Here is an 18,514-nt window from a genome sequence, read left to right as displayed (position 1 = left end):
GGCGGGGCTGTGTTCAACCCTCGCCCATCAGCCTGGGGTCCCCGGCCGCTCTCTGCAGATCCCCAAGGTCCTGACGAGGTGAGGCCAGCCTCCCAGCCAGGGCCCCTCTGGACCAGTCGGCGTGGGCTGCCCCTTCTCTCCAGGCTCCATGGGCATCCGCAGGAGAGCAGCACCCTACGAGGCAGGACTCTGAACCGTGCCCCCAGCCTTGGCTCTGGGCCTGCCCTGATCAAGTCGGGGGTAGGGAAGGGGGTGACCTGAGAGCCTGAGCCTCAGCGGGGTCTCCTCCAGAACCACCCACTCGGCCCCCACCCCGCCCCACCACGCCCACGTCAGCCAGCAGGTCCTCCTGGCCCTCAGAGGCCTCGCGGCCCTACAGCCTGAGCCCGTCTGCGTCCCAGAACCGAGTCTCCTCCCCAGGAGAGGGGCGGGTGACGGGCTGTCCAGTGCACCGGGGTTCCTGCGTTTCTGACATGCCCTCCACGGAGCGTAAACTGAGGCTGGCAGAAGTGGGCTTGCCCAAGACCCCCTGCTAGGTGGGACTCAGCCCGCCTCAGTGACCTGGTCTCATGCCTGTCCACCCCGTCCCACCCCCGCCCCAGAACCGTGACCCCGGCCCTCCCATCCCGACCCCACCGGGGGGCCTTCTCACCCCAGCGTTGGCCCTCCGCAGTGCACACAGATCCCCACTGCAGGTGTCTCCCCCAGGGCTCCAGCCTGGTGTCTGGCCCTCGCCTGCCCCAGAGCAGACCCCGGGCTGCTGCACACACCCCTCGGCCAGTGCTTGGAGGGAAGGGCTCTGGGGTGACGGCAGTAAGCCTCTAGCCTGACCTCAGCCCCAGCCCAGGGGCCCGGCCCCCACCTGCGCTGTCCTCCGGGCCTGCACACAGATCGGGCATTTTATAAACGTGTCCAGACCCCATGGGGCATGGGACTGCGGTGGAACACACATGCCCTCAGCTCCCTCGGGTCAGGCTCCTTGCCTTTGGGGCTGGCACCTCCTGGGTCACTGGCAGGGCCCTGGCACCGGGAGTATGTGGAGTGGCCGTGAAGGCTCCCTGCCTGCCGCGGGCCTAGTCGCTCGCCCACTTGCTCGTCTGTTTGTTCAGCGGACACGGGTGAGCGCCAGGCTGGGTGCAGGGCTCCCAAGGCACACAGGCACGAGTGGCGCTCGCTGCAGGGGACAGGCGGGCCCGGGGGGCTGCTGTCAGGCGGTGGGGACCCCCAGTGCAGGCAGGCACAGCAGCGCCACGTCTGGGGAGGCTGATGGAGACCCGGACGGAGCGGTGGCTGAGGGAGGGGAGAAGCGGGGGACGATGGTGCTGGGCGGGGCGGGGCGAGTGAGAGATGAGGGTCGGGACCTTGGTCCGAGCCGAGCAGCCCCTGGCCCGTGTCTGGGGATCCGCGCGGGACAGCAGGACCACCCCATGGCTGGCCTGGAGCCAGCGCTGACTGCCTGCCCCACCCGCAGAGCATCCCCCGGGCCCCGTCCTCTGACGAGGAGTGCTTCTTCGACCTGCTGAGCAAGTTCCAGAGCAGCCGCATGGACGACCAGCGCTGCCCCCTGGAGGACGGCCAGCCCGCGGCCGCCGAAGCCACAGCCACCCCTACCCTGGAGGGGAGGGTCGGTGAGTCGGCCCCCACCCTGCTGCAGGCTCCGAGGGCGGGGCAGGCCAGCTGCAAAGTGCCCCCGTCACCGGGAGCCCCGGGCTGCAATCCTCGGAGACCTGTCGTCCTCCCGTTCCCCAGGACACGCTAGCTGTGCAGCGAGTGGGCGTGGGAGGCCGGGGTCTCTGTGGCCCCCGCCCACCGGGGGGCCCCCGGCAGGGCTGACTGAGAGCAGCCGGGGCCTGGGCTTGGCAGAGGCGGTCTCAAGGTCCCTGGGCGAGGTCCCTGCCTCCCCAGCCTGACCTCCGGCACCCCGCAGCCCAGCCCTCGCTGACGGCCTCCCCACAGACCGAGGAGTTCTTTGACCTCATCGCCAGCTCCCAGAGCCGCCGGCTAGATGACCAGCGTGCCAGCGTGGGCAGCCTGCCCGGCCTGCGCATCACCCACAACAACCTGGGCCACCTCCGTGGTGACGGGGACCCCCAGGAGCCGGGGGACGAGTTCTTCAACATGCTCATCAAGTGCCAGGTGGGCCTGCAGCCCGGGGGCTCCCCCCGCCCCATCTGCACCCCCCGGGCCCCCGGCTGGGGTTAGCCCAGGCCCCCTCCTGGCTGGGGCCCTGGTCCCTCTGTCTCAGGGTGTCTTGGGGGAGCAACCCCCCCACCCCCAGCTGGCTCAGCCAGTGTTACCCTGTGGCTGCTCAGACCTGGGGCCCCTTCCCGGGGGCCCTGAGAAGGTCATCTCGGGCCGGCCCTCCCTGGAGCTCAGGAGTCAAGCTGGGGGAATCACGGGGCCCCCAGGGTTGTGGCCTGGGGTATCCCACCAGCCGTCCACCTCTAGGTGGAGAAAACCGAGGGCCAGACTGTACCCCGGAATGCGGAGGACACGAGGGGTCCAGCCACCCACTGGTCCAGGCAGGGGTTTGGGAAACCCCGGGGAGTGGCTGGTTAGGGGGCAGCCCCAGCGCCCGCCCACTGCCACGCATGCAGGAAGCTGGGAAGTTTCCAGATGTGACATTCGTTCCCACAGAGGAGAGGACAGCACCGCCCTGGGCGAGTCTGCGGAGCCTCCAAACCAGCCCCTCCCGAGAACCCCCGAGCCCCCCGCCCACATGCACGTGCGCTCCGGGGACTGCGCCGGCTCCCGGCCCTCCTGCTCCAGACCCTGCAGAGAAGCCCCGCCGCCCCCGTGACCCCCTGACTCCATGGGGCTCTGGGGAGCTCCGCGCTGCCCCACCCTGTCCCTGCGGCTCGAGAACACCCCAGAACACCACTCCTGGGGGCCTCAGGAGCAGACCTGGGAGGCCGCCTGCATACCTCTATGTCCGGCCCGGCCACACCCCATGGCTCCCTGTGAGGGCCATTCTGGGGTCCCAGCTCCCAGGTCTGCCTCTGGAGCTGATGCCCAGGGAGGCCCAAGGTGGCCCAAGCGGCGCTCAGGCTCGAGTGGGCATTGCTACCAGACGGCGGCCCCCGCTCGGAGCGGTCGCTGCGGTGCCTGAGCCCTGGGTCAGGCCCCGAAGGCTGGGGATGGGAGGCGCCAACTTGCGTGTCTGTGTCCGCCCAGTCCTCCAGAATCGACGACCAGCGCTGCCCGCCCCCAGATGTGCCGCCCCGCGGCCCCACCATGCCCGACGAGGACTTCTTCAGCCTCATCCAGAGGGTCCAGGCCAAGCGGATGGACGAGCAGCGGGTGGACCTCGCCGGGAGCCCGGAGCAGGAGGTGGGCGGGCCCTCGGAGCCCCGGCAGCAGTGCCAGCCTGGTGCCAGCTAAGGCGCCTGCAGCCAGGCCTGCCCCCCACCCCCCAGTCCTGGACAGGTCGGGGGTGGGGTGTGCTCACCAACGTCCAGGATGCCCACGGCCTCCTCCCTCCAGAGAAGCCTCCCGAGGCCGTGGCTGAGGGCAGGCTCTGAGCCACGCGACCCCGCCCACTGCGCTGGACGCCGGGCACCCAGCCCTCACCGTGCCCTCCCAGGGCAGCCGGCTCAGGCCAGGGCGCACCCCTGTCCCATGCCCGCCCCTCGCGGTACGCGGCTTCCCTCAGCCCCGCCCCCGCCCTGCCCCAGGCCTGGCCTTCAGCATGTCGGCTTCAAAGCCCTGGTGCTGTCCCGATCCTCTCCGCTCTGTCCCTGCCCCCGGCCCGGCCAAATGTGAAGCCCTGCTGCCCACCCCCCACCCCCCAGAGGCGTCTCTGAAGCCTCCTCTCTGTGGGCCACCAGTGACGGGAAACTGTCCACCCGAAGCTGGCCCCGGGGTGCTGAGCACAGACGTGCTCGCCCCAGTTCAGCCTCACCGCTGGGGGGGCCCCCCTCCCAGGCTTCGTCCCCTGCCTCCTGCTGGGGCTGGAGAAGGGGGACACAAGCAGACCCCGAAAGCCTGCAGCCTGAGAGGGCAGTGCCCTCCCCCCCCACGCGGGCCCCCAGGCCCCACCAGGCATGTTGTCATGAGCCCGCGGGGCCGGGAGGCCTGCCACCTTCCTCAACTCCAAGCCCAGGAGCCCAGGAACTGAGCCGGCCTGGTTCTGGGAATACCAGCTGGCAAAGGTCTGCCCCCTGGCCATCAGCAGGGCGGGTGGAGCACCCAGCCCCCAGCCCCACTCCGTGGGGGGTGATGTCACCCCTTCTCCTGCCGGGTGAGCCACTCTCGGGATCGGGCAGAAGACAGGCGCCCTGGGAGACGGCGACCATCGCGGGCACGAGGGGGCCCCCCCTCTTGGGTGGTGCCTCACCCAGCCCCACAGTCCTGCTCAGCGAGTGCGAGGCGGCCACTGCACCCCTGGGGAGCTCGGGGGGCCTCCGAGGGCGAGGGTGGGGTGGCAGGTGTGGGGTCAGGACAGGGCTCGGCCACCCGCACACCTGAATGGACGTGCGTATTTATTGCTCACACGTGTGTTTGCCATGTTGTCAGTGGGTCCTTTCTAACCCAAGAGGTACATTTGTTCTTGTTTTTCCTGAAAAAATAAAAGTCTGCCAAGTGGATGTCGTCCGTGTCGGGATGAGAGCTGGCGAGGGTCTTCGTCCTCTTGGGGGCCCGGTGGTGGCCTCACCTGGGTCAGCAAGCCAGCCCACCCAGGCTGCCCCTCGTCCTACCCACCCCTGCCCACTGGCTCCGTCCCCGCTGTGCCCGTTGCTGAGGGGGCCGGGGCTCGGGGGTGAAGCGGCAGCCCCAGGGACACATGGCCGGCGAGGACGCTGGGGTTGGAGCCCAGGTGTCTCTGGCCTCTCCTGGGCTGAGCCAGCCCCGGCCCCGCCCGGAAGGCTTCATTCCAGGAGGCCAGTTCCACCGGGACGGTCCGGCGGGTTCACATGGTGAAGCCCTGGGCCTTCTGTGCCACCGGGGCATGGGAAGAGGTCCTGGGGACACAGGATGGCAGGCAGTCAGGGTGTACGCTGCACCCCCGGCCTTGACCCAGCGCCCTGCTGGGAGCCTCACCACCTCCCCGCTTGCAGGATGGGGTGCTGACCAAGGGCAGATGGAAATGGGGGCACGCCTGGCTTCCTGCCTGCATCTCTGGGCCGTAAGTCTTGGCCACAGACGTGGTGTTCTGCAGCCTTCAGCACCCAGGCCTCAGGCCAGGCTGACTGGAGCCCGCTCCACTGGCTGAAAACCCCACGTCGGCCCACTCAGGGAGCACGCCCAGGAAGTAACAGTGTGGGCTCCTCTGGCGTTCAGAGGGAGAAAGCGTTCCCAGGGCCAGGGCAGGGGTCTGTTAGGCCAAGGCTGAGGGCCCACCCAGTGGGGGCCGGGCAGGAGGCCGGCCAGGAGGCCAGGGAGCATTAGGAGACCTCTGCTAGGGAGGCGCCCACTGGGAAAGGCAGACCCACCCTGGAACGCAGGGTTCCCCCCGGCCCCGGCCCTGGTGCTCCTGACAGCACTCCAGCGACAGGAATGCCCTGGGGGCGGGGGAGCCCGAGGGGTCCCAGCCGCGTGCAGGAGGCCTCGCGGGAGGGGCTCATCAGACCCCCGGGTACCGGAGCCCGGCCCTCAGCGGCACCAGAAGGGCGCTGGGAGAGCGGGCCGCACCCTAAGCCACGGGCGCCAAGACCGCAGGAGGTGGGAGCTGGGACAGGCCGGGCCCGCACTCCAGCCTCGCGGAGGCAGGAGCCCTCTCCCCACGGGCACGGCCACAGCAGCAAGCCTGCCCGTCACCCACTCCGTGCGTGGAGCAGCAGCGTCAGGGTGCAGCTGGGTGCAGGGCCAGGGGCGCAGAGCACGGGGGGTCTGAGGGAGGGGAGGCACTGGCTACCGGCCAGCAGGAAGCCCCGCCCCAGATCGGGGCCACAGGCCACCAGGTGGGGCCAGCCTGGCACAGCCAGCCCAGTACCCCCCGCATGGTGGGCAGACGGGCAGGTGGGCCCGGTCAGACCACCCACTCACCAGAGCACCCCAGCCACACCCCCGACCGCCCAGCGAAGCGGCCTGGGAGGGTGCCTCTGAGGAACTGGCCTGGGGACGGGGGAGCAGGCACGAGTCCCCTCCCTGCAGTCCAGTGACCCGCTGCTCCCCACCGCCCCACGTTGACCACAGGAGGCTGCTCAGTGAGGGGGGCACCCAGAGAGGTGGGGAGGCTGGGGACGGCTAGGGAGCCAGGCCGGAGGAGGGGAAAGTGTGGGCAGGGGCTGCAGGGTGAGGTCGGAAGGCTACGATGGAGGAGAAAAGGCAGAGAGGGGGAGGGGAGGCCCCCACGGGGAAAGGTGAGCCTGCCCCCACGCCCAGAGAGTTCTCAGCGCCCGGGAAGCCTGGCGCTCTGCTGGCAGGAACACAGGGCACCGAGTCTCAGAGGCTCCCAGCCAGGTCGGGACGCTAAAGGCTCTGGGCAGTCCTGCACGAAGATTTGTCTGACGGCCTGGAAGCCAGCATTCCCAAGCCAGCTGTCCTCAGAGGCTTTCTATGCCCAGACCACACCTGGAGGGTTACAGGACCACCGGAGGTTGGCCCAGACACTCGACTCCCTAGTGTGACGCTTTGGGGCTTCCCTGCTGGCTCAGTTGGTAAAGAATTGGCCTGCAAGGCGGGAGACCTAACTGAGGGAGGGAGGGAGACCTAACTGAGGGAGACCAGCCTGGGGTGAGGGAGGGAGGAGAGCCAGGCGCCTTGTGAAGGGACAGCAGGGTGGCGGTCGCCAGACCGCAGCCATGCAGTCCTGATCCCGCCACAGTGAGGCCAGGGGACGAGGCCGCTCAGAGCCGCTGCTGCTCACAGGCCACCCTGGGGGGTGCCGGGGTCAGTCAGGAGGCAGGGGGAGGAAGAGGGCAGGGGCCTTTTCTGAGGTTTCCAGGGGGAAGCACAGTGAGGCAGGACCAACACGCCTGCCCCGCCGGTGCGGAAGCGTTCAGTGGCTCTGGGCGCAGGGGCGAGTTGTCTGGAGCCTGCCCTGGGTGCACGCGCTCTGCCATCCCCAGGACCTGACCAGCCCTCCAGGCTCAGGGCAACGAGCTCAGTGTCGGAAAGCAGACAGGAAAGGACGGGGCGAGCAAAGAAGTCCAAACCGCCCAGGGAAGGAAGGTCTGGGCTGGGGGCACTCCTGGAGTCTGCTCTGCGCTCTCACCGTCCAGTCAGCTCCCTGGGCCTCCCCAGATCAGTCCCCAACCCTCCGCGGGCAGCGAGGCCCTGCCCCCACGCTGCTGTTCCAAGGCCAGCAGGTCCCTTGGGGACTTTGTGGAGAAGCAGGCCCGGGGGCTGGCTCAGCCTCCAGGGCCGACTCCGCAAATGTCACAGGAGGTTCTGGGCAGGATAATAGGGGGTTGTTCACCACGGGAAGGACGGGGGGCGGCGGGGGGGTAATCAAGGCAGAGCACGGGCTGCCAGCTCCCAGAGAACAATGCCCAGGCCCGTGCCCACGGGGGCGGCTGTCAGGAGCTCGGATCCTGCGGGGATCCGGCAAGACTGTGGCTGGTGATTAATGCTGAAGGTCACACAGCCCAGAACACTTCTGGAAATAAATACGCTTTCATAAACACAGGAACATCCTGAGAAGGCAGTCAAGCTAGGCTGGGAGACAAATCGCGCGGCCTGCGGGCGGGGGGACACGCGCACGGCAGCCCCAGCCCCCACACCTCTCTCCACTGTGGCTGCCCGGCTCATCTGTGGCCACGGTGAGCAGCCTGGTTGGCTGACTGTGCTTGGCTGGTGGCCAAGGGTCAAGGCTGAGGCTGGCGCCGGCTCCCTGGTGCGTCCAGGTGGCACAGAAGGACCTGTGGGGTCTCCGTGTGCACGGCCAGAGACAGGACCATGGTGGTGCTTCCGCCCCGCAGGAAGAACAGTGGCTAACTGGCCATCGATATTGAGCCCCAACATTTGGGGCAAGGCTGAGCCACCCTGTGCCTGAGTCCCGTCTTTCCGTCTGTAACTCCTGACAAGGGGGCAACGTGAGCATCTTCATCAGAAGATAGGAAGACAGAGGCTCAGAGAGGCAAAGCGACCTGCCCAAGACCACACAGCTGCAGCCTGGGGGGAAGTGGGAGGGCTCAGACTGTAACAGCCAGCCCCTCCCCACTCAGACGCAGCCTCCAGCCGCAGATGGCCCCAGCCCCCAGCTTGGAGGGTGTGCTTGTGACTCACTCTGACTCCAGAGGCAGGGACGACAGGAGAGCCCCAGGTCCCAGCGTCTGTAGTGAAGTCTGTTTATTGATAGAAAGCAGAAGTCCAGAGTGGCCCAGGACTGGAGCACCCTTCTCCAAGGCAGATGGGTCACCTGGCCTCTGTCTTGCCGGGCTGGGTGGGATCCTGGTCCTCAGCCCCTTCCGCAGCACTGGTGGATTTGGGGGGCACCGCAGCCTCTGAAAGGAGCTCCAGGGCCCCCTCGCCAGCCACTCGGCGTACCTTCTCCCCTCTGGCCGCCAGAATTTCTTCAATATTCCTGAGAAAGAGGGAGGTACTGAGACGTTTCTGGGCTGTTTTGCATCTAGGGCCCTCGAGGGCACCCCAGGCCAGGCTCGAGTGTGTGGGTCCTGCACTGGTGTGGCATCAGGGCCACCCAGTCAAGAGGCTCCTGAACACCATCCCTCACTGCGCGCCGCCCCTCACTGAACACTGCCCCTCACTGCTCTCCATGAGGGGGCAAGGCTGACGCTGCAGGACCAGAGCCCCAGACCACACTAGCTCACACCCTCCCCAATCTGGTGCAGCCAGCCAGCCTCAGAGAGGACAGAAAGGTGCATGCTAGGACCCCTGCCCCACAGCAGGTACTTAGGAAGGAGCGCCTTGTAGGGTGAAGGAAGGAACCAAAAAGCAAAAAAGGTAAGGCGTTTCTTTTAAGAGTCAACCTAGTCTGACCCCTCCTGTTGGGGGGGGCGGCGGGGCTGCCCCTGAGGCCAGTACTGACAGCAGAGATCAGGCAGTGAAGCAGGGCCAAAGGGGGACGGCCTAGGGCAGAAGATCTCATACTTGGAGCATACTTCCACCAAAAAGTTATCACGGCTCATCTGAGTTTCAAGTTCAACGATGCTTATCTTCACAAGGAAGCTGGGTTATAGAGATAGGCTCTGTAATCCTCATTAAAAAGGACAGTGCCCCTGGGGGGGGGTGGGGGGCCGCAGACTCAGGACAGACCAGGCTAGCCATGGGATACAGGTCTCTGTCCTCAGCCCTGCCCAGGCAGGCCTCACCTCTTCCCATCCAAGTCCGAGAACCAGCCCAGGTTGTCGGCGATGATGTGGTGGTTCTGGCAGCCGGGGCAGGTCACAATGACCACACCCTGGTGATAGGCGAGCTTGGAGATGCGCTTCGAGGACCTGGTCCCACAGACCTGGGGGAAACTCGAAGTGAGGCCCTCCACGCGGCCCCGCCCCTCCCGGAAGGCTTAGCCCCACCCCTCCTGGAAGGCCCCGCCCCACCTTGGCTCCACCTCCGGGAGGATCCGCCCCCAGTGATAGCCCCACCCTCCTGGAAGGCTCCGCCCCATCCTGGCTCCACCTCCGGGAGGATCCGCCCCCAGTGATAGCCCCACCCCTCCTGGCTCCACCTCCGGGAGGGTCCGCCCCCACTGATAGCCCCACCCCTTCACGCGTCCCCGCCCTCTCCCAGATGGGTCCGCCCCCGAAAGACAGCCCCACCGCTTTAGGGAGGCCCCGCCCCCCGTGCATGGCTCCGCCCTCCCTCGCAGTCCCGCAGCACCGTCGCGCGCCAGATGCAGGCCCGCGCGCCTCCCCCCCGGCAGCGCCCCCGCCACGGGCCCACCTTGCAGGTGTAGACTAGCTGGTAGTGCGCCGGCCCGGGTCCCGGCTCAGAGCTCAAGCGCCGCCAGCCCCACCCCCAGGCCCGCCTCGTCCCCGCGGCCTGCAGGCGGACCCCTGGCCCCCACAGCCACCTCGGGCCGGGCCCGCGGGGCCGCGCGCGGCTCAGCAGTATCGGCGCGCGGCTCAGTACCGCCCGCAGCATGCCGCCCGCCGGCCGCCCCGCCCCGCTGCCATTTTGGAAGCGGGCAGCGGCGGAAGCGACCCTCCCCGGCTTCCGGCGCCGGTGGGCGGGCAGTGCTCTGCTGCCCCCCGGCGGCCGGCGGTGCGCTCCGCCGCCCCCTGGCTCGAGGTCGGAAGGGGCGCGCTGGACCAGACCACTGGAGGCGGCGATGTCTGGACCGCGGTAGTTTATTGACAAGGTTGCACTTTAAGGTCGCGGCACGCGTGCGCGTCACACAGAGACAGAACCCGCCCGTGCTCGCCGAAGAAGAGGCGGCCCGGGGGGGCCGCGCCCCGCTCCCGCGACGGGGAGGGCCGGACGGGCGGGCCGGCTAGGCGCCCTCGGTGTCTGTGTTGTCGCTGCCCGTGGTGTTCTCTCCATCCGCCTCCCCCTGCCGCGCGCCGTGCTGCATCTTCCGGAGGGCCCGCTTCCTGCGGGAGACCCAGACAGCGCAGGCGGGCGCGGGCTCGCACAAGGCCCCCGCCCGCAGCCCCACCCACCGCCCGCGCGTGCCCACCTGCGGTAGTTCTCGAAGCTCTCCTTGAGGCGGCGCCGGCCCTTCTCCTTCTCTGGGGGCTCCCGGCCGTTCAGTCCTGCGTCCTGGAAGAGAGGCTCGGCTCGGACTCCGGCCTGCGCCCCCGGGGGCTCCACTCCCGGCCCTGGGGCTGCGCAATGGGTCCCAGGTCAACGGGGTGCGCTCTCCCGCTTTTCAGATGACACGACTGACCCAGGGACCCACGGCTCCAAGCCACGGTTCCTTCCACTACCGTGTCTGGGGTGACCCCTTTTGTTGTCAGGCTCTGTCAGTGGACAGAGAGGCCGAGTTCCACTCACTCAACGCTGAGCCCGGTCCAGAAGACTGGGCTGCTCTCTGCCCTGCTTTGTCCACAAATGGAGGAGCCTCAGCTTCACTTCACTTTCCAAACACGCACCCCCGGGAGCCCATGCACAGAGTCTGTGATCAGTCCCCGGGTGTCCAGGTGGAGGAATCTCTCCGGTGTCCAGGCTGAGAACCTCCCCAGGGGCCTCACCTCCGGGGTCAGTGATAGCTGCTCCTCCTGCAGGGCCACAGACGGCTGATCCGGGCTCTCCCTGATGGCCAGGCTGCCTGGAAGGGAGAGTGCCTGTCCGTCCTGCCCAGCTGCCAGGGTCACGCTGGCTGGTATCTCTTACCTCCTCAGCCTGGGCCAGCCCTCTGCCACCTCCTGGGTCTTCACCTGGACCTGCCAGCTTTCCCGTTGTGTAGACACGGGGACTCAACGTTCATTTCTCACCCCCCGAGTAGACGGCTCAGGCGCCCTGGGAGCAGGGGCTGGGGTACTGGGGCTCCCTCATCTGGAAGGGCCCTCGGCTCAGGACCCTCAGAAGAAGTGCTCTGATGGGCTGACTCTCCAGAACTGTCCACAGTGTGGGGGGCCGGGGGGGTATGGATCCCAGGTCTCAGGGACGTGGTGGTGGGAGCGGCCCAGGCCCAGGTCTTTCCCTGAAGTTCACACCTTCCCCTCCTCCTTGGCCTCTGGCCCTGGAGCCTGCCCCACCTCCCATCAGGGGCCCTGCCAGCCCGGGGTTGGGGCTCCCAGGCTGGCTGGCCAGCGGCCTTTCCCGCCCGCTCGCGGCCTGTGGGTCCTTCCTGCCCATCCCCACGTGGGGGCTCGGTGGCTTCAAGCTCGCGTCTTTGGGCAGCAGCAGGGGGACCAAGTCCTCACTTCTCCATTTGCTGCCTCCTCTTCCTCTTTTGGCGCCCCCCCCAGCAGCTGGGGGCTGACACTGAGGAAGTCTGGCTTCACACGCTACCTCTGCGGTAGTGCCCCTCCCCCCACCCCGCCCCCACCCTCCCAAATTCCCATCTGACACCCAACTTCAGAGCCAGCCTCTCATCATCCCCCCGGGGCCACCCCACGCCCTGGTTCCAGGCGGGCAGAGTGATCCCGCCTCCGCCGCCTGAAGTCCCCAGTGTGGTCACCCGGAGCTGTACCCTCTTCCCGGTCTGTTCCCGCTTCTTTGCAGGCTGCACCTGGGCAGCAGCGGCCGCCCTGCTCCCTGCCCCGGGGGGGCGGGCGCCCCTCCCCTCAGCATTCCCGGGCTGAGTGGGCTCTGCCGGCCAGGTGTGTCCTCCAGGTGGGAAGCTGGCCTGCGAGCCTGGGCCCCAGGCTCAGATAGGGCTCCCGTCCGCTTTCTGGGGGTCACTCATCCCTTGGCCCCCGTGTGCCCATCTGTGAAGGGAGACGTGAAGGTCGGGGGCCAGGGCTGGGGGCACGTCCCCTGGCACCAGCGTAATGCATTGTGTGTGCCAAAGGCCAAGATAGGCGCCAACTTGCAACCATGAGGAGACCTTGGTCAGATTCTTCCGGCACAGGCCGAGGGCCTCCTCACCTTTGTCTGAGAGCTGGGTATCCTCCTCCAGGTCCTGGGGGGGCGAGAACTTCCCAAGAGACATGGGGCGATCAGACCGCTGCCCTGCCAAGAGCGAACCTGACCCTCCACGCTGCCCGCCCTGGGCTGCTGTCCCCACCACCACCCCTCGGTGCCGGCCTCTCAGGGAGGGAGCTATGCTGCTCAGGTGGGCATGGGGCAGAGGGCAGGCAGTGCACAGCTAAGCTCCCAGAGCTTTGCGTACGAGACTGGTCTGGCGGAGGCCATGGCCCAGAGCGTCCGGTGAAGCCAGCGCGGGCCCGACCTGCAGAGTCATACTCACCTCCTGGGAATTCCTGGGTGAGCTGTCTTCCAGGTCGGAGCTCTGCGGTCACAGAATAGGGGTCCATCAGCAGGCTGTGAGGGAACCAAGCCACTCCTGGGCATGGGGTGAGGTCCTGGGCCGGCCCCCCCACCAAGGAAGCCCCTCCCGCCTGGGCCTGGCCGGATCGCGCCACCCTCCCTGCTCACCGAGCCCGGCCCTGAGCTGTGCCAGCCCTGCAGCAACCCTCCAGGGGGGCTCGGCGAGGAGCCAACCTTCCGGAGGGAGGAGGGGCTCAGGAAGGTCCAGGGACCTCTGGCGGCTCCTCCCTGGGGCTCTGCGGCCTCTGAGGACACACCTGCTCCCACGTGGCCGCACCCCCACCCCAGCCCCACCGTGGTGGAGCCCTGGCTCTGACCCAAGGCCGAGCCCGCGGAGGCCCCCGGGGGAGGCCCACCAGGATGAGCACGTCCAGCTGCTGCCGCCGGAGCTTGCCCTCCATGGCCAGCAGCTGGCCCTCGCGCTGGAACAGCTGCAGCTGGAGCTCATCCACCTTCTCGCTCAGCTCGCGGACCTGCTTCCGCAGCGTGTCCTTGTCCTGCAGGCTGCGCGCGTGCTGTGCGTGCAGCTCCTCCCGCATCAGGGTGGCCTGCGGGGCAGAGGGGGCAGGGCAGGTGGGCGGACCCGTGCTGAGCCTCCTTGGGCGCGTGGCCTGGACCCGTGCCCCAGGACACACACACCCCCCCCACATCCCACCCGGCTTTCATTTCCCCTCCCAATCTCTCACTTCTCAGCACACTTTGATTTCTAGCAATGCCCCCGAGAGAACTTCCAGCAACAAGGCTGCGGAGGGGCCAGCGCCGACCCCTTCCCTTTTCTTCCCTTAGGATGGCTCTCGTGTTTGGGGTGTTTGTAAATGTCACCCAGGCTCACGATGGGAAGTGCGGACGTTCAGAAAACATAAAGGAGGTGACCCCCCCCACCTCCAAAGTGCCCCTGCCCACTCTGCTCCCAGGCGGCTTTGGCTGCGTTCACATGCACACAGCTTGCTGCCTGCTTCACGGGTGCGCTTGATACCGAGAACACGATGGGAGATGGCCGTGTGATGTTCAGGGCAAACACCCCGCGCTTTCTCATGCCCGTTCCCCTCGGTGGGGACTCTGAGGTCAGCCCAGGCGGCCGGCCCGAAGTGACCAGCCAGGGGAGGCCGCGGCTGCGGGCAGACTTGGAGGAAGCCGGCCTCTGTCTCCAGCAACGATCCCGGAAGCTAAGCCACACCCCCTTGTCACCGCTCGCAGCTCTGAATGAGCGGGAACCACTTCTATCAGAGCTCATCGAAGGCTACCTTGATGACTGCCTCCCCAGAGAGGCTGGTGCATCCAGGCAGGCCAGCGCGTCCCCACCTGGTCCCTTTCAGTGGCGACCTCCTCCATCTGCTGCAGGATGGCCTCGATGCGGTCCTTGTACATCTTGGAGTCCCTCCGCAGGGCCAGGCACTGCAGCTCGAACATCTCCTTCTCCTCTGCGCTCTGCAGAAGACGCCAGCTAGCCCCGCCACCCGCGGCCCGGCCGGGCGGGCTGGAGGTCAGCTCCAGGCCACGGCTAGCCGCCCCTCACCAACAGTGCCCTGGGGGGCGGTAGGCCCAGGGCTCGGCCCCCCCACCGCCTACCCGGGTGCGCAGGGCCTCGGCCTGGCGCAGGTCCTTGCGCAGGGAGAAGATGGTGGCGGCCTGTTGCTGGAGGTCCCGCTGCGCCCTCTGCCAGTCCTCCTCTGGCACCTGGATGTAGGGGCGGCCCTGGTCCGGCTTCCCCTCCTGCGGGCGCCAAGGGAGAGGGTGAGGAGGGGAACGGGCCCGGCTCCCCGGAGCCCGCCGGCCACCGCCAGCCCCGGGGCCCCACCTGCACCGAGGCCTCCAGGCCCTGCACGCGCGCCTGCAGCAGCGCCTTCTCCTGCTGCAGCTCCCAGAGCAGCTCCTGGCTGGGCCGCAGCTCCATGGCGTGCCTGAGCTTCAGCGTGTGCTTGCGCTCCACCCTACAGTCGTCCTCCGCCTTCATGAGGCTGTGCTTCAGCCGGTCGATCTGGGGGGGGTTGGGGGGGTGCCGTCAGTATCAGCCGGGGGGCCCTGCCCCCTACTGCCCCGCCCCCCACTGTCCCCCATCCCCCACTGCCCAGACCCCCACAGTCCCCACCCCCCACTGCCCCCAAGTCCCCAGGCCCCAGCCCCCCACTGTTCCCCATCCCCCACTGTCCCCCACCCCACTGTCCCCCATCCCCCCGTCCCCCGCCCCCACTGTCCCCAAGCCCCAGACCCCCACTGTCCCCCAGCCCCCCACTATCCCCTGCCCCCACTGTCCCCCCACTGTCCCCCCAGCCCCCTATCGGGCCCCCGCCCCCGCCCCAGGCACCTCCAGCAGCAGCTCGCGGTGCCCCGTGAGGGCCGCGTCGCGCTCCTCGCTCTGGCGGGCCAGGCGCAGGGCCAGGTCGTAGTTCTCATCCTTGCAGCGCTGGAGCTCGCGGCTGCCCGCCTCGCAGGCCTCCTTGAGCCGCTGCACGCGTTCCTGGAGCTTGCGCAGCAGGCTGTCCTTCACGCGCAGCTCCTCAGCGAGGTCGTCTCTGGAGCCCAGCAGTGCCGTCAGCTCCTGCACCTTCTTCTGCAGCTTCATCACCTCACTCATCAGCAGCTGCGTCAGGCCCGACTCTCCAGAAGCATCTGTGGAGTGGGCGGGGGTCGGACGGCACACCCCTCCCGGGGACCCCACTCGAGGACCGTGCGGCTCTGGGGCAGCGTGGCTGAGGGGTCGGCTCCCTACCCCGGGGATGAACTGAGGCGGACTCGCCTCCGGGCCCTGTTCCCACACCCCGCCCCGCCCCTACCAGCGCAGGACGGCCTGGGGTCCGGGCGTCCATCCCTCTCTGTCTAATTCTGTCATCTTGGTTGAGAGATGGGAGGACGTGACTCGGGGCCACCCCACTGGCTTCTTGGGCAGGGCTTCAGCAAGGTCAGAGGGCCTTCTGGGCCGAAAGGGCTCTGGGCCAAGCATCAGCCTGTGCCTCCCCTCTCCCACAGGCCCCACTCTGGGGCTCGGGCTCCCTTTCCTGCAGCCTCTGCCCCGAGCTCAGGATGGCAGGATGGCAGGGACGCCCACACAGGGCCGGAAGCTGGCAGCTTCCCACACGAGGCTCTCCTTTCAGCCGAGGTTTACCCATCAGGGGGCCAGGCTCCCCTGCCCCTCTCGCCCCCAGGCCTGCGCCCAGCGCTCACCGATGATCATGGAGAAGACACGGGTGGGCTCCTTGCCCGTGACCTTCCTGTAGAGCTGCGGGTAGTAGAGCTCCAGGCTCTCGAGGAAGGCCACATAGCCCTTGTGGCCCGTCCGCTGCAGGATGTCCAGGAGAACTCCTGTGACCCAGAGAGGACGCACGTGGGCACAGAAGGTGCGTAGCCCGCGAGGCTGCAGTGGGGGCCAGCATGGCCCCACCTCAGGGCACTCCAGGGGCATCCGCTGCGTGGGGAGTGGGAGCAGCCGCAGGCAGAGGCGGGGCGGGGGTGGGGGTGCCTGCTAGACCTCCGGGGGGCCAGGGTGGGGTCAGAGCGCGGCCGCCCGCGGCACTCACCCACTTTCCGCTTGCGGGTGACCAGGTTGGGGTCGCTGAGCACCTGCTCCTCGTCGTCGGGGTTCAGCACCTTGCACTGGCGCAGGTAGGGCGTGATGCGGGCGGGGTCGATGATGGAGATAAGCTTCACCCGGAAGCCCTCCAGGGCGCTCCAGCACGCGTCCTCGTTCTCATAGTCGGACATGGCTGGGAGGAGACGGCCTCTGCTGAGCCGTGGGCCCCGTCGGGGCCCAGGCTGCCCATCTTGGCTGTGAGAGCCCAGCCCAGGGGTGCGAGGAAGGGAGAAGCTAGCCTGCTGCCATCAACTCACCCAGCGTCTGCCTCTGCCCCGCCGGGGCGTGCTCCTGACCCTCCAGGCACCCTAGGCTTTCTCTCCCAAGGGACCCTGATAAGCGTTGGGGACGGCGTGGGGATGCTCCAGGGTCGGGGGGGCATCTAGGAGGACACAGTCCGCAGCCCCACAGCCCTCCTCTGGCCCTGCCTGATCCCCCCCCAACACTGCAAGTGCTGCGGGGCTGGCCGGAGGCTGCCTCCCACTCGCACGGCCTCCCTGGCACGTGAGGGACGGGGCCAGTGCCGGGGCACCCGGGCGCCAAGCTGTGCTGCAGGACTTCCTCCTTCCCCGCAGGACAGCAGCCCTCACATCCAGTCCTCCCGGCCTCCCTTCTTCCGGAGGCCGCTGATGCAACAGTGGCCCAGCAGCTGCTGGGCCGTTGCCGCCCCGGGTCAGGCTCGGCAGCGCGGTGCCCTCCGGGAAGGGTGACTGTGGACGGCCCGCTGGAGGCCGCAGGCCCCGGCGTCCTGGGAGGGACAGGCTCCTGGACCCCAGGCACCAGCCATCTGGGCTCCTCTCTGCCTCTTGGGCGAGGCTTTGTTCTTGGAGACTGCCAGGCCAGCTCTCCAACAGGAGATCCCCCTCTGCCGGAACGGCCCGCCGCTGCTCCCTCCTGCTCCGCGTCCAGGAGCCCCTCTCTCCAGGGCCGGGCTGAACCGGGGGCAGCCGCGGGTTGCCTCCTCCCAGCGGTGGGGATGGAGACCCTGACCCCGCCACCTCCCGCTGAGCCTCCAATCCATGGCAGTGAGGGAAGGACGAGCCTCTGGCTCGCAGCAGCTGGGCCATGCTCCTAGGGACGTGGGTGGCAGCAGGTTCGGGCTGCGCTGCCTGCCCAATGGCAGACGAGGTGCTGAATGAAAGCACCCACAGGTCAGGGTCTCTGGAGCACCGAGCCTGGCCCCTGCCTGCCCACCCTGAAGTCTGCGCATCCCACGCCTGCCGATGCCCTGCGGCTCCTTCTGTTGAAGCGACAGGCGGGCACAGGGTGGCCGTGGAGGGGGGACAGGCCAGAGCCAAGACCCCCTGGTGCCCTGCTGGGTATCTGCCCCACACCCTGTTCCCTGCCCCAGGCCCGAGCTGGGGCGCCACCTGAACAAAGGGCATCGGGTCAGCCTACCTCGGGTCCTCCTGGGGGGCACCTGCACGCCCGTCCGCCCGATTCAGTGCCGGGTAGGAGGTGCCAGCTGCCAGGACGGAGGTGGGTGGAGCTGGGGGCAGAGCCCAGGGTGCACTTCCTGCTGGGCCTGGCTCACCCCAGAGGCAGGAGGGACCGTCCCCCCCCGCCCCCCGCGGCCTGCTGATTCGCCCTGAGCAGGGTGGCCCCGGGAGGCGGGGACAGGGAAGTGGAAGCTGCTGGGGGCCCTGGGCGGGAGGGTGAGCCAAGGTTCTCCCCTGGGGCTGGATGAGGCCGAGCCACCATCGGGTCCACCGTGTTCCCATGAGGACTGCTGCCTGGCGTCTGTGGAGGGCACGGGGCTGGGACCACCCCACTCGCCCCACATCACCACCGGCCCATGGGCAGCCTTGTCTACTCCTGGGAGCAGCCCTTCACCACGATGCGCGGGGCGCGGAGCCGGCCCTACTGGCTGAACCGAGAGCTGCCCGCTGCCGGGCTGAGCGGCAGCTCTGGGAAGGGGCTGCGGCCGGTGGGCAGCAGTCTGACCGCGGCTGCTGGCTTCCTGTGCTCCCTTCCTGGGGGTCCTGAGCCTCAGCCCCCGGGTTTTCCTCTGCCCGCTGGCCCAGCAGTCTAATCCCGGGAAGTCCTGGTGGGTTCCCCTTGGGGGCGGGGTCCTCCTGCTGTGGGAGAGGTGTGAGCTGCGGCCCCAGCCCTGCGCACCCGGGGGGCAGGCAGAGCGCGGGCCTGGGCCCTCTGTGAGCTAGTGTT

General features: G+C 68.5%; 3 protein-coding genes across 16 annotated transcripts in view; 1 reads left to right on the top strand and 2 right to left on the bottom strand.

Moving 5' to 3' along the window:
• The window catches only part of GPSM1 (G protein signaling modulator 1), a 29,697-nt gene extending 25,117 nt beyond the window's left edge, over positions 1-4,580 (top strand). For all 3 annotated transcript variants that reach the window (XM_065928087.1, XM_065928089.1, XM_065928086.1), the window contains 3 exons: positions 1,472-1,628; positions 1,928-2,136; positions 3,175-4,580. In XM_065928087.1, coding sequence (XP_065784159.1) covers positions 1,472-1,628; positions 1,928-2,136; positions 3,175-3,381 — 573 coding nt within the window. In that variant the 3' untranslated portion in view covers positions 3,382-4,580. The remainder of the gene's footprint in view (positions 1-1,471; positions 1,629-1,927; positions 2,137-3,174) is intronic.
• A 3,637-nt stretch (positions 4,581-8,217) lies between these two features.
• Positions 8,218-10,084, bottom strand: DNLZ (DNL-type zinc finger). The gene is made up of 3 exons (XM_065928140.1): positions 9,787-10,084; positions 9,216-9,355; positions 8,218-8,467 (listed from the first exon to the last, which is right to left on the bottom strand). Exons 1-3 carry the CDS (start codon positions 9,985-9,987, stop codon positions 8,299-8,301), a joined length of 510 nt encoding a protein of 169 aa, XP_065784212.1. The 5' UTR covers positions 9,988-10,084; the 3' UTR covers positions 8,218-8,298.
• A 93-nt stretch (positions 10,085-10,177) lies between these two features.
• On the bottom strand, positions 10,178-17,813 carry CARD9 (caspase recruitment domain family member 9). Of its 12 annotated transcripts, none has more exons than XM_065928097.1 (13): positions 17,747-17,813; positions 16,296-16,481; positions 15,943-16,080; positions 15,086-15,390; positions 14,579-14,758; positions 14,350-14,493; positions 14,083-14,208; positions 13,137-13,328; positions 12,701-12,742; positions 12,379-12,457; positions 11,037-11,113; positions 10,523-10,605; positions 10,178-10,436 (listed from the first exon to the last, which is right to left on the bottom strand). In XM_065928097.1, the coding sequence occupies exons 2-13, from the start codon at positions 16,477-16,479 to the stop codon at positions 10,337-10,339; spliced, it is 1,650 nt and encodes a 549-aa protein (XP_065784169.1). In that variant the 5' UTR covers positions 16,480-16,481; positions 17,747-17,813; the 3' UTR covers positions 10,178-10,336. The 12 variants fall into 12 exon arrangements, 9 of the variants coding, with proteins under 9 accessions (XP_065784169.1, XP_065784170.1, XP_065784171.1 ...); XM_065928098.1 differs by having other exon boundaries at positions 12,379-12,427; XR_010662278.1 differs by having other exon boundaries at positions 10,381-10,436; positions 12,701-12,774.
• Positions 17,814-18,514: the final 701 nt, after the last annotated feature.

The sequence above is a fragment of the Muntiacus reevesi genome, chromosome 3, assembly GCF_963930625.1.
Source record: "Muntiacus reevesi chromosome 3, mMunRee1.1, whole genome shotgun sequence".
In the NCBI taxonomy this organism is placed as follows: domain Eukaryota; kingdom Metazoa; phylum Chordata; class Mammalia; order Artiodactyla; family Cervidae; genus Muntiacus; species Muntiacus reevesi.
This window is presented reverse-complemented; position numbering and strand designations above follow the sequence as displayed.

Bases quoted from the DNA above. Each gene is read 5' to 3' on its own strand.
- DNLZ (XM_065928140.1), bottom strand. From the start codon at position 9,987: ATGCTGCGGGCGGTACTGAGCCGCGCGCCGATACTGCTGAGCCGCGCG. The intron at 9,356-9,786 runs GTGGGCCCGTGG...AGTTTCCCCCAG, and splicing joins AGCTAGTCTACACCTGCAAG to GTCTGTGGGACCAGGTCCTC. The intron at 8,468-9,215 runs GTGAGGCCTGCC...CCTCTTTCTCAG, and splicing joins TCGGACTTGGATGGGAAGAG to GAATATTGAAGAAATTCTGG.
- CARD9 (XM_065928095.1), bottom strand. From the start codon at position 16,479: ATGTCCGACTATGAGAACGAGGACGCGTGCTGGAGCGCCCTGGAGGGC. The intron at 14,759-15,085 runs GTGCCTGGGGCG...AACCCCCCCCAG, and splicing joins ACCGCGAGCTGCTGCTGGAG to ATCGACCGGCTGAAGCACAG. The intron at 12,743-13,136 runs GTGGGCCTCCCC...CTGTGACCGCAG, and splicing joins AGCTGGACGTGCTCATCCTG to AGCTCCGACCTGGAAGACAG.